The sequence below is a fragment of the Gopherus evgoodei genome, chromosome 8 (assembly GCF_007399415.2).
Source record: "Gopherus evgoodei ecotype Sinaloan lineage chromosome 8, rGopEvg1_v1.p, whole genome shotgun sequence".
Taxonomy (NCBI): domain Eukaryota; kingdom Metazoa; phylum Chordata; order Testudines; family Testudinidae; genus Gopherus; species Gopherus evgoodei.
Window position 1 is genome coordinate 102,865,495 of NC_044329.1, and position 13,472 is coordinate 102,878,966.

At 42.5% G+C, this 13,472-nt stretch overlaps 1 protein-coding gene across 1 annotated transcript in view; it reads left to right on the forward strand.

Moving 5' to 3' along the window:
• The first annotated feature begins 266 nt into the window (after positions 1-266).
• The window catches only part of NRDC (nardilysin convertase), a 46,487-nt gene continuing 33,281 nt past the window's right edge, over positions 267-13,472 (forward strand). Inside the window, exons 1-4 of the mRNA XM_030571919.1 lie at positions 267-688; positions 8,021-8,324; positions 8,714-8,795; positions 10,288-10,441. Of these exons, the coding sequence (XP_030427779.1) occupies positions 330-688; positions 8,021-8,324; positions 8,714-8,795; positions 10,288-10,441 (899 nt within the window). The 5' untranslated portion in view covers positions 267-329. The remainder of the gene's footprint in view (positions 689-8,020; positions 8,325-8,713; positions 8,796-10,287; positions 10,442-13,472) is intronic.

Genomic DNA, 13,472 nt, shown 5'->3' on the forward strand with positions numbered 1-13,472 from the left:
CAAGCCGCGTTAATTCCCGGAGGGAGCCTGACACCCAGCTCTATCCTGGTCCCTTTTTCGCCGCTGGCTGGATTCCGCGCTTTTCCCCTTCCCGGATCACTATGGTTTATCCCGTCCTTACGCCACAGGCGTCCTTTCTGCCAATCAGAGGCCAGCTGGCCTGTCTGGGGCTACGATTGGCCCGTCCTGTCCATGTGATGTCGAAGTCGGGTGCTGATTGGCTGGAAGGGGGAGGCTGATGTGAGAATCGCTTTAGCTGCAGAGGCCGCTGGGGCTGGGAGTGAGGCCTTGTGCTGGGGAGGGGCGGAGCTCGGGGACTAGGCCGGTGGATGTGGAGGGCCCTGGGCGCCCTAGCGCGGAGGGGGCCGGGAACGAGAGTTGGTGCGGACCAGGCCTTCCGAGGCGCCGGCCACAGCTGCCCCTTGCTAGCCGCCCCGGAACCCCCGCCCCAGCCCAGCCAGCAGCAGCGGCCGCCGCCTCGGCGCTCCCCCGCCATGCCCGGCAGGAACAAGGCCTCGTGCAGCTGCCCGGACCTGCCTTCGGGGCAGCAGGTCGGGGAGGGCGGCCGGGACGCTAAGGGCCGCCTGTTGCAGGAGGAGTCTGAGGAGGAAGGAGGGCACCGCAGGGCGAAGCCCAACTTGGGGGACCCCGACGTTGTCAAGTCCCCCAGTGACCCCAAGCAGTACAGGTGAGGGGGGACGGGAGCCTCCCTCCCCAAACTGCTGTGGGCAGTGCGGGTCTCCGGCATTGGGGTAGCTGCCAGTGGGAACCGGGAGGGCTCCGTGTGGTGCGAGGAGATGCTGGGGCATGGGTGAGCTCGGGGTTTTGTGTGCACGTTTGAATGCATTTAAGGCTGACGTTTTCACCCTGTCATGCGCAGATTGTTAAGGGTTAATGTCTCTTGTACCGGTAAAGGGTTACAAGCAGGGAACTGGACACCTGACCAGAAGACCAGTCAGAAGACAAGATACTTTTAAATTTGGGCGGAGGGAAACTTTTGTGTGTGTTCTTCTCTGGGAGGGTCTGAGAGAAACCAGACATTATTACAGGCTCTCGTAAGATTCTTTTCATATAGTAAGTAAAAACAGGCAGTTTAGGTTTTTGATTGTTTTTACTCTATTTGCAATTGTAGATCTGACTGGTTAACTTTTATATGTGTAGTTGCTGGGAATATTCTGATTTGTATTGATATTGGGGGGAAAGTCTCTTTCTGGTGTCTGTAAGCTATAGGACGCTGTAAGATTTACATCTTGAAGTTACAGAGATAATTCTTTACTTTTTCCTTCCTTTTATTAAAAGATTTCTTTTTTTTTTTTTTTTTTTTTTGAGAACCTGATTGATTTTTTCTTCCCTGTTTCCCTTGTGTTATTCCAGGGGATTGGATACTCACCGGGACCGGTGGGGGGGAGACGGGAGGGGGAGAGATAAAATCTCTGTTTTCCTTGAATGTGTTTGCCTCTTGGTGGAAGGGAAGGGAGATGCTTCTCTGTATGGTGATTTAGAGGTTAGATCGGTATCTCTCAGGATAACCCAGGGAGGGAAATTCGGAGAGGGGGAAAGGTGGGGGAATGGTTTATTTCTCCTTGTTTTAAGAACCCAAGGAATCTGGGTTTTTGGGGTCCCCAGGGAAGGTTGGGGAGGTCAGAGTGCCCCAAAACACTATATTTTTGGGTGGTGGCAGTGCTATCAGATCTAAGCTGGTAATTAAGCTTAGAGGATTCAGGTGCTAATATCTCATTTTCTGAACTCTAAGGTTCAGATCTGAGAAGGAATGCTATGATAAACCCATAATTATCACACATGTTGCGAGTGGTTAGCAGGAGTCCAGAAACCAGAAGCTGGACTATAAGTCACAGTCTACGATCATGAACTGTGGGATTCTGACTTTGGCTTTTGAATTAATGGAGTTAGAAATGCTGCTTGCTGCTCTGGGCGGGGGAGAAAGGGGAGCTCGGGGGGAATCCAGCGGGAAGGGAGTCCTCTTTCTTTGCTTTTAGCAAAGTTGCGTTTTGCTTGTTCCCCTCAGCTCTTTCTCCTGGTGAGATGGATATTTGAGGGAAAACGAGAGAGGAAAAAGTGCCCTGGGGAAAGGATACAAGATTGGCAGGATGCGTGTAAGGGAGTGGAGACCTTGTTAGGGGGAAGGGGAAGAGAAGTGCCTTGGAGGAGGGAATCGGAGCCTGGGGGTGAGAACACGATTAATAGCACTGGAGTGCATATGGGGAAGATACTAGGGGCTGGGTCCCTGAACAGTGCAGGGGTGGTGTTAACGCTTTGAACATTAGAGGTTTGGGTGTTTGGGGAGGAAAAGTGGCTATGAGTTAAGAGGAATATAAGCAATGGAGGTTTGGGGTGTGTAGCTTAAAGGGTCTCCAAGCAGTACAGGGTTCAGGTTGGGAGAAGGAGAGACATTGTGATGGGACATTTTAACGGTAGAGGGCTGGTGTTGTGGGGAGATCCAAGTCAATATCTTGTAAACCTTATCCATTATACTGTGCTGCCCCTATTTAATATTTGCAGGATTAAAAATATATGGCTAGGTCTAAACTAGAAACATTTGCTGATATAGTTTTACCAGTAAACTCTCTTAGCGTAGATACAGACTTATACTGAAAAAATAAAAAGTGCTTTTGGTAATATAACTTATACATCTTTTCTGTGTGAAAGAGGTTATATGGACAAAGGCACCTTAATGCAGTTCTAAGTGCTTCTACAGTAGGGATTTTGCAGGTGTAAAAATGTTGCCCAAAAAATCACTCGGTTGACCAACGTTGCTGAGCTGGCAAGTTTCTAATAAAGATCTGGCTTTAATTTCCCAGTTTGCCAATGACACACTAAAAACTAGTTCTGTCAAGCAGGAGGGAAACCAGTATGGGGAGTATGTGACCTAGCACCCATGTGCTTTAGGCCCTAAGTGAGCAGGGCACTTACCTAATTTTAAGCAGGGGGGTTGAGGGGGAGGGGGAGAACTATTTTGTGTTTAAATATGCTGCGAATTGAACAAGGGGAGAAGGAGGTGGAGGCAGAGGCAAAATAATTCAGTGGGAGTAGCTAAACAAGATGGAAGTAAGTGGCCCATCTAATGGTGGGGCATGACATCTGTTTTTGTGATGAGTAGCTTCCCTGGATCTGTTTATGCGTATTTTTTTTAAATATGCATGCACCTAACCCTTTGAAGCATAATTTACCATCTAGTGTAGATATAATTTAATGATTTTAAAGTTGTTAGCTAGCCGGCACCTCTCTCACTAGCGAACTTGATTTTAAAGGTGTTAATCTGCATTTTATACTAGGCAGTAAGTGGTATTTCAAAGGGTGCTAGGTCCCTGACTTTTAAAAAAGCCCACCTCTCTTTCTAGTTTAGATAACACCTCTGGTACTAACAAAGTTAATTTTGTGGGGTGAGAGAAAAATGAAAGTGAATGTTCACTAATGGAGTCTTTAGTGGTAGTGATATGACCACATGAAAGAGTGGTCTCTGCACACACATCTCTCTTGAATGCAGCTTAATTTTATGTGCCACTGAGAGCCATTTTTAAAGAAACCAGTTAACTGGATTTTTCTTAAGGAGATTTCTGTGCTCCAGCCTCTGTTTAATGCTAAACTTTCAGTCTTAAAGAATAAAGACCAAAAAAATTGACACTGGGGGTGAGGGCAGTACTCTTCATGCAGCCAGTAGAGAGGCTTACTTCTGTCTGTAATAATTTAAGATTAAATTTTGAATCACAGATTGACAAAAGTGCTTTTCCCTGCTGGTTAATGGGGAGGGCTCTATACCCTGGAGTAGGAAAACTGCCATTCTATCCCTCCAGTTCACTTTTCCCATCTTTCTTACCTCTGTTCTGATCCTCCTTGGCCCACTCACATTATTCTTCATGCTTCTCCGTGAGTGTCGCATCTGTGCATAGAGTTTTGTTAGCAAGAGCACCTGTGGGTATGCCAAACTTCCCCTATGATGATGTAACCATGGGGCAATTGGGAAATTCATTGTACATAGACTACCATGGGCTGCTCTTCTGAGGCAGAGGGATTCCAGAGATGAAGAGAACTGTGGACTCTGTATTTGCTGATGAGTGTGGCATGTAATAAGCATGGAGGGTGGAATTTTTCAAAATATTTTCGAATTACCCTAACTCGGGGATCAGCAATCTTTGGCACGTGGCCTGTCAGGGAAATCTGGTGACAGGCCAGGGTGGTTTGTTTACCTGCAGCATCCACAGATTTGGCCAATCATAGCTCCCACTGGCGGCAGTTCGCCATTCTGAGCCAATGGGGGCTGTGGGAAGCGGTGGCCAGCACATCCCTTGACCCGCACTGCTTCCTACACCCCCGATTTTTGGGAAAGGCAAACTGTGGCCAGTGGGAACTGCGATTGGCTGCACCTGCGGATGCTGCAGGTAAACAAAGGGTCCTGGCGCACCAGTGGATTTCACTGACAGGCTGCATGCCAAAGGCTGCCAAACCCTGCCCTAAGTCTTCTCTGATGGAAGTCAATGATTAAGTCACTGATTTCCACAGGAGGGGAGTTAGGCTGGCACTAGAATGGTTTTGAAAATCTCACCCTTACAACACAACTTTGGTGTTGCTGTATGCCATATCTGACAACTCATAAGCAAAGTATTCAAAAAGCAGGTAGTCTAACAGTATATGCCATCTACTTCTCCACACACAGACACACTTAACCACTACTGTAAACCACAGACAGTACACCATAGCCTTAATTCCGTGTCCCAGGGATGCTAGTGTTCCACCATTACCTCTTGCCAAACTACACCTTTCACACAACAAAACAAAGTAGCTCTGTCCTGTAATGACATCATAATGGGGGGGAGGGAATTTTAGATTGGTTATTTGGGACAAAAATACCCATGTCTTAGGTCATAATAGCCAGGCCACGCAATAGCTGTGCCATACCGTCGTCATTCAGTTGCCTTAACTGTACATTTCCATACCATTAATGTGTATGTTTGGAATTTTTTAAGTTTAACCTTATCGACGTTTCCTGGGTTTATAATATTTGTACTTGGATAATTACAGTATTCCTGTAATGTTCCTTGACCTAAATTGACATGTATCTCAGTCTTTATTAGTTAACTTATGTGTCAGAATGTCACTTTTGTTCTTATCTCCAAAATTGCTGTGTTTTGAGCATTCTCGCTTTTATTACCCACAAACACTCTGTGATATATTCATCTGTATATCGGAAGCGTTTTATATGAGCATTAGGATTTTAATTCAGTAAACGGAGTTTCCTCTGCTGGGTGGAGCAGAGGCTCTAGCCCGCTGTTTTTTTGGCTAGTTGACATGTAAGGAGGTAACTTGTCACAAGAATAAGTGTTCTGTTAACGCTAGCCATGGTGTTTAAATGTTATGACCCTTTTTAAAAACAAAATCCTAGCCATTCTGTGACCAATGTCTAGGCCAGGGGTAGGCAACCTATGGCACATGTGCGGAGACAGCACACGAGCTCATTTTCGGGGGCACTCACGCTGCCCAGGTCTTGGGCACCGGTCTGGGGGGCTCTGCATTTTAATTTAATTTTAAACGAAGCTTCTTAAACATTTTAAAAACCTTATTTACTTTACATACAACAATAGTTTAGTTATATATGATAGACTTATAGAAAGAGACCTTCTAAAAACATTCAAATGTATTACTGGCACGCAGAACCTTAAATCAGAGTGAATAAATGTAGACTTGGCACACTACCTCTGAAAGGTTGCTGACCCCTTGTCTAGTCTGAACGAACACCACTGAAGAATTTCTACAGCAACCAAAATATACACCTCCCTAGTTTGTCTTTGTGTTTTAGATCCAGTGATGGGAGTCCTTCATCATTCCTACATGCTGCTCAGATCCTAGCAGTAACTAGTGTTCAGTTATAGTTTGATTTCACTTCTCTCTTTTTTTCCAGCTGTGACAAAAACATGGAAAAAGTGAACAACTAGCTCAACTAGCATCTCTGCTTAGCATTACCTAACGCTGTTTTAGATTCTTGCTAGCTGAAACCAAAGCACCTTCAGCAGTTGCCTAGTTCATCCACAGCCTTGTTCATGGAATCTGTTTCCCTGCCTTACTACTTAACATCTTCAGTGATGATCTGGAGGTGGGGAGTCAGTACACAGTAGTATAACTTGCTCACTTATTAATAGGGGGAAGTGAAGAGGACAACTGATGCTGTTCAGTTGCAGGCATCCTGAAGCTATTCTGAAATTACGTCAGTTGAGGATTGTGCTTTGAGTTCTGTGGGATTCGAGTAAATGTTATAGGCAGTATTTGGAATTGTGTACGTGTAACAGCTGTGATGGCTGAGTGGTTAAGGCGTTGAACTTGATATTTATGCTGTTACAATTATAAATAATTTTCCAAATTTGTATGTATGGTATAATTAAGATTCCGTGTTGGTGGTAGAGAGATATCTTTATGTGCATGGAGTGGGGTTGTCTCAAGAGTTAGTTACTTCTGCATAACAGAGAACTATTTTAAAAACTATTGTCATGATATCTCCAACTAATAATAGTCTGGCTTTTCCTTCCAGATGAAGGGAAGAGGGAGGACTTCTACCCTGTTGGGTAAATGTGATCCTCTTCCTTGGCTGTGCTAAGGATGATAAATCCCCTGCACAGAAGGGGAGTACGTGGAGGAGGTGACTTGGACCTCTTGGTCTTTTAGGTTGGTTTTTTTTGGCCCTGTAGAATGTAAATCATAACTTCTTAATACCATAACACTCAACAGAACACAAATGAGGATCAGCTGGCGAAGAATATACAGCCAGCTTTTTTGTGGAAGTAGATTGTCCAATGTGCATCCATGAGTGGAGGGTGAAAGCTGTATTACAGAGAAGAGTTGTGGAGTGACACTGGGCAGCGAGTTACAAATTTGTGCTGCATTATAACAGCAGAGAAAGCCAGTTATTTTGTTTAGGCTGTAGCAGTTTAAAGTCACGAAGCAGAGAAGTGATATCTTCTCTCTGTTAAGAAGAGACGTCAGCTGGGAGGAAATTCAGAGCAACAGTGATTAGAGGTCTAGAGAAATTGACTTAATCTTTCCTTAAGATTCACTCCTACAAACTGCTCTTTGTGCGTAGACCATTGCATAGGCAATGTAGAGTCCCATTCACTTCACTGAGCTTTCTGGGTGCGAAGGTCTGTCTGCATAAAACTAGTTGCACTTACAGGTGTATTTGCTTCAGGAAACTAATTTGACATACTATTTATGAAGTTCTTTCCCTAACTGCAGCATTTAATTGGGGATGTGGGGTTTTTTTTGTATTTTTTTAAAGTTTCTAAGGTAATAAAAGCTCATACTTTCCACTGACTTTATCTCACTGTAAAATTTTCATCTGGCTTCTGCTAGTGCTTTGAGCTACTTTCATTTCTCTCCATTAATTCTTAAAATGCTCCTCATGTATATTCTTCAACCAACAGGTCTACAACAACACTGGATATTTCACATTCCTGTCATACTTTGACACCTGTATAGCTTGTCATATAATGTACATTACCATAGCAGACTGAGTACTTGACAATCAAATATTCTGCATCTGTGTAGAAAAAAAGTTGCACCAATAACTCACTCATATGAAGATAATTGTCAAGTAAAACACAATGAAGTTTCATGATATTACATTTTCCTTTCATACTTTGTAAATCTAGATCTGGAAAATCTGAACTGGGGATTGGTCCTTGTTATGCTTAACTGTATGTGACATTAATAATGTAGGAATTAATGTACATGCAGGCTCTTTTTTAAAAGTTAAGCCCATGTCAGCTTATAAGGTATATTTAATAAAACAGCAAAAAATGTACTGGTAGAGTAAGTTCTGGTTTTACTTTTGCACGGTGAAAATACTCATTTTACTTTAGATCTTCAGTTTTGATTTTAGAGGGTTTGACTAAGGAACTTCAGTTGAAGAGCCCAGAACAATTCTGGTAAATCCAGAAACTCTCTCTTTTGAGAGATTCAGAGGTTTTAGGAAACAAGAGAAAAGTCTAAATAGTCATATAATTATTTTTTTTAGGTACATCAAATTACAAAATGGCTTGTGTGCACTGTTGATTTCGGATTTAAATAACATGGACACTGCTCCTTCTGTGGTGTCTTCGGAGGGGGAGGACAGTGGTGAATCTGAAGATGAAAGTGATGAGGATGACGACTCTGGAGCAGAGATTGAAGATGACAAAGAAGGGGGTGATGATGACGACGATGACTATGATGAAGATGATGGTGGAGATGATGAGGATCTCAATGACCCTGATGACAGTGAATTGGAAGAACTAGCAGAAAAGGAAGAGACAAGAAAGAGGGGTTGTACAGAAAAGCAGGTATTTACTATTTTTACATGATGGAAAAATTGTTAAATGGAGGACTCCTGCCTAGGCACAAACTCTGAAGTGCTGTGGTCAGACAAGCAGGCTAGTCTTCGTACCTGTGTGTGTCTCCTACCTAAATTATCTTTGTATTTATATTGCCGCCTTCACTTTTATGTGAGATCCCATCTCTTGCCCAGGTTTGAGCCTGTGCTGTTACTCATGAACGCAATGCTTGCCCAGTGTTTGCCGCAGGAATAGTAGTAGAATGAAACGTAATATAGTCCTGGTCCATTGTCCTCTTCTGATCCTGGGGGGAATAGGGTAACTGCTTGATTGGTGTGAGATTTATTGCTACCAGATAACATTTTGAAAAATGACTCTTACCATAGTGCATTTTCTAGTCTGCAGCTGCCCTTTGTATTGCTGTCGGCAGCTTCTCTGACCCTGAAGACCTACCTGGATTAGCACACTTTCTGGAACACAGTATGTATCTGCTTATATTTCACATTTTCTTACTTCAGTGAAAAATGTGTTGCCATGAGTTTAGTGTCTTATCGACTGCAGAATTACTCTTTTCCCATTTCAAATAGCTTATGCCTGAGACTGCTTTCTAACACTTAATCTGTTGTTAAATGTGGACCAAGCCTTTCTCAGAGAGCTAAAAGCATGCTTGATTGATTCTGATTTATCTGGTTAGATATGCAGGTCTCTAGCAAAATTCTGAATTCAACTGTTCTGTTTTCCCCAACCCTATTTTCATTTGATTCAATGAATTGGTCCTTTGCAAACATTGTCCAATAGCAATTCTAAAATTTTCTTCCGCGAGCCATAGAGTGGTGAATTTTTCTTTCTTGTTGTTTTGAGTGGTTATTTTTTCTCTGTGGTCTTGTAAATTTGAAGGAGTGTCTCCCAAAACATGGCAAGATGGGCTTTTATTAAAGTGTATATTGAAGGTTATCTTGTAAGCTTCCCAATATTCATGGGTAGTCCCAGGAAACACATATGAGAGATCAGGCACTTAAAAAAAACAAACAACAAAACCCTAAAACCCTTGGTCTTGATTTGCACACTGTTCCTCTGCTTTTGCACCCATGTAACTCCATTGACTTCAGTGGAATTGTTCTTGATTTACATCAGTATGTGAGAGCACAACCAGAACCTTTATTTTTATTGTCGTGTCTCATGTTTGCCTCAGGATAGGCTTCTTGCTTGTTCTTTAAATCTTGACTTTCCTATCAAACAGACTTGACTAGGAGGAAATTTTGAGGCTTTATGTCCATCAATACTGAACTTTTTCCCTTTTTAGTTCACCATTCTCTCCTTTTTCTGTATGCAGTGTAGTTGTAGCCTTATTGATCCCAGGATATTAGACACACAAGGTGGGTGAGGTAATATCTTTTACTGGACCAGCTTCTCTTGGGTGTACCTTTCCCAGACCTGAAGAAGAGCTGTATGTGGCTTGAAAGCTTGTCTTTCTCACCAACAGAAGTTGGTCCAATAAAAGATCTACTTTTCTGTAATGAATACAGGGGCAGATGAGCCCATAAATGGCTCATGGGAGGTGGTAATAGATAGCTTGTATGTCTGGCCTTTGTGTAGTGACCACTAGGGCCAAATTCTGATCAATGTACTCAGTTGTTGTGGCTTAAAGACATACTTGAACATGAAATACTTACTGTCCTGAATTATTGCATGATATTAGGCCCACAGTAACTGACCAGCCTGCTTTTCAACTGCCTTATCCATGATATAATTGTTTGTCCGTGGCAAGTTGCTGTAAAATGCTAGTATTCTTATTTGGTAGCATCTTACATCCACTTGCTACAGGTGTAAATGACTACACGAAATGCAAGGCAGTGGAAAATCAGGCCATCAGTATGTAATTACTACTTGTTCTAGGTGATGGCTCTGTGAGCTGTCTTTCTGCAATCAAACGTTTATAAAATCCCCCTAATTTTGATGGTTTTTGTTTCAGTGGTATTTATGGGCAGTTTGAAGTATCCAGATGAGAATGGGTTTGATGCATTCCTGAAGAAACATGGGGGCAGTGACAATGCTTCAACTGACTGTGAACGGACAGTCTTCCAGTTTGATGTACAGAGGAAGTACTTTAAAGAAGCACTTGACAGGTAACTCGATCATACCAAACAAAGGATAGGTTAAAATAGACTAACATGATCTGTATCTGCCTGAGGAGACTGTGTGTAACTTTGCATTGCTTTGTCTTGGCCTGATTGAAGGGAGCCAGTGGTGACTGAGTATTTAGAGGTCTCCTTATTGTAACAGATGACATAGATGGAGGGACTGACTTTCTTTTGGATCTCTTGAGATAGTAGCTGTACCTCACAGTTGTATATATTTCCTTGGGATTAAGGTGATTTGTGCACCTGCTACGAGAGGAGGAAAGATTTCAGTGGGTATGTCTACACGGCCTGTGGCAGTGAGCCTTCGAATCTGGGTTGGCGGACTTGGGCTAGCGCTCTAAAATAGCATGTAGACAGCGTGACGGGTTCGGTCACAGAGACCTCCTTGGTACTGTCACCCGATGTGCTGAAATTACCTCTGAGCCCGTTTTCAATGATAGCTTGGGACTCCAAAACACTGCCTTGTTGAGCCAGACACACTAGTCTGCTGCAGCACAGACTCAGGTCTGAACCATGCCCCCACCTGACTTTGACTAAAAACTGTTCAGCAGTAACCTATTTCCGGCATCCAGACACCCATTTCCCAGTGGGCTCCAAACCCCAAATAAATCAGTTTTACTCTGTATAAAGCTTACACAGGGTAAATTCATAAATTGTCTGCCCTCTATAACACTGATAGAGAGAGATGCACAGCTGTTTGCTGCCCCAAGTATTAATCACTTACTCTGGGTTAATTAATAAAAGTGATTTTATTAAGTAAGATTTAAAAGTAAGATTTAATTGGTTTCAAGGAATAACAGACAGAACAAAGTTAAGTCACCAAGCAGAATAAAACAAAGCATGCAAGTCTAAGGCTAATACATTAAGAAACTGAATACAGGTAAATCTCACCCTCAGATGTTTCAATAAGCTTCTTTCACAGACTAGATTCCTTCCTAGTCTGGGCCCAATCCTTTCCCTTGGTACAGTTCTTGTTAGTTCCAGCTCAGGTGGTAACTAGGGCCTTTCTCATTACTGACAGCCCCCTTTGTTCTGTTCCACCCCCTTTTATGGCTTTGGCACAAGGCATGAATCTTGTGTCTCTGGGTCCCCATCCCTCCTTCTAAATGGAAAAGTACCAGGTTTAAGATGGATTCCAGTACCAGATGACAAGGTCACATGTCCTGTGAGACCCTAAGCCGCCATTCTTTCTGGCCTGCCTGACAGGAACACCGGAAAGCTTACAAGTAAACAGAGCCATTTATAACCAGTTGTTCTAGTTAACGGGAACCATCAAGATCCTAAGCCACCATTAATGGCTCGCACTTTGCATATTTACAAGAGGACCTCAGAGTAATTCTTCATATTTCTAGTTTTAGATACAAGAAGGATACATTCATACAAATAGGATGAACACACTCAATAGCTTTGTAATGATACCGTACAAGAGACATTTTGCATGAAGCATATTCCAGTTATATCACATTCACACATATAAACATGTTTCCATAAAACAGATGGAGTGCAGCGTCACAAAGAGCACTTTGACGTTGTGTTTCGGGATGGAGTTTGGGCTCTGAAGTCTGTCCTCTTTGGCTTCAGAGCCTGGCCCCCAAAGCACTGTCTGCATGCTATTTTTAGGGCATTAACACAAGCCCCGCTAGCCCAACTCTATCAAACTGGGCTGGGAGGCTTGTTGCCATGGGCTGTGTAACTATACATGTGCAATGTGTGTTTACTCCAGATAACATGTTGGCTATATTTTATGACTTTATTATAAAGTCTCCTGTTGTTGCCATTTCTAGTTAATTCCATTTATCTTCTATTCAGGAGAGGTGTAGCTAGAATCTTTTAATGGCCGGTTCCTTTTAAATATGTGCCCTCGAAGCTGTTTAATTTTTGGTTGGTCTCTTTTCAAAAAAGAGAATCTACTAGTCTTACAAAAGCTCTATTTGTATGGCCCATGATACTATTCAAGAAAGTACACCTCTACCCCGATATAACTTGAATTCCGCTATAATGTGGTAAAGCAGTACTCTGCGGGGGGCCTGCGCAATCCGGCAGCTCAAAGCGAGTACGGTATAACCCAATTTCACTTATAAGGCAGTAAGATTTTTTTGGCTCCTGAGGACCGCATTATATCGGAGTAGAGGTGTACATGTTTAGTGACATAAAAGATCATTGAGTTTGTTCACACCAGGCCATATGATATGTTAGCACAATAAAGCTCCACCAGTCTAACTGGATTCCTGCCATAAGGATAAAAATATTCTCTCTCCTTCTTGAGAAGTGAATTTTAATATTTTTAATGGATGTATTTCCCTCTTCTTGCACCCCATCCTCTTGCAGGAGAAAGCTAGGCTGCACTGCCATTAGGTGTTTTTATCAAAGCCATTGATATGTTGATTGAGCTAAGGTTTGCTCGAGAAGGTACATGCAGTGGGAGTGCTGCTTTTATGGGAGTTATGAGCAAACATTGTAAGGGCAGAATTCAGCCCTTTAAGGTTTGAAATCAGATAAGCTTGAAGGGGTCTAGAAACTAGCAATAAAAATATTTGGAGGTATGGTAAGATTTTTCTTCTACAGAGAGATTGAAAAGAATGGGGCTGTTGTGACAAAGAAAGGATAGGATAGTTTGTAAAGTAATGTATGGTATAGAAAAAGTAATTCCTATTAACAGTACTCATACAAGAGTGACTGCAGCTAATGAATGTGAAAGGCAACAAATTACAAACTAATGAAAGGAAATATTCTTTAGCTGCTTGGATAATGAAGCTACGGAATGTCTTTGCCTCATGATGTTAAAGCAAAAAGCTGAATAGGGTTTTAAAAAATAGACATTTATTTTCATTGTTTACTAGTCTCCAGTAAAAGGTAACCTATCCAAAGCTCTTGCCAGTCTCTAAAAATACACTTATACTTAAACAGCTTGTCAATTATGCCAAGGTCAAAGCACCTAACAACTGCATTGATATTGTCAAACTTAATTTAAAAATTCAATGCTTAATCCCTAATCCATTGACGCATCTGGTACCAG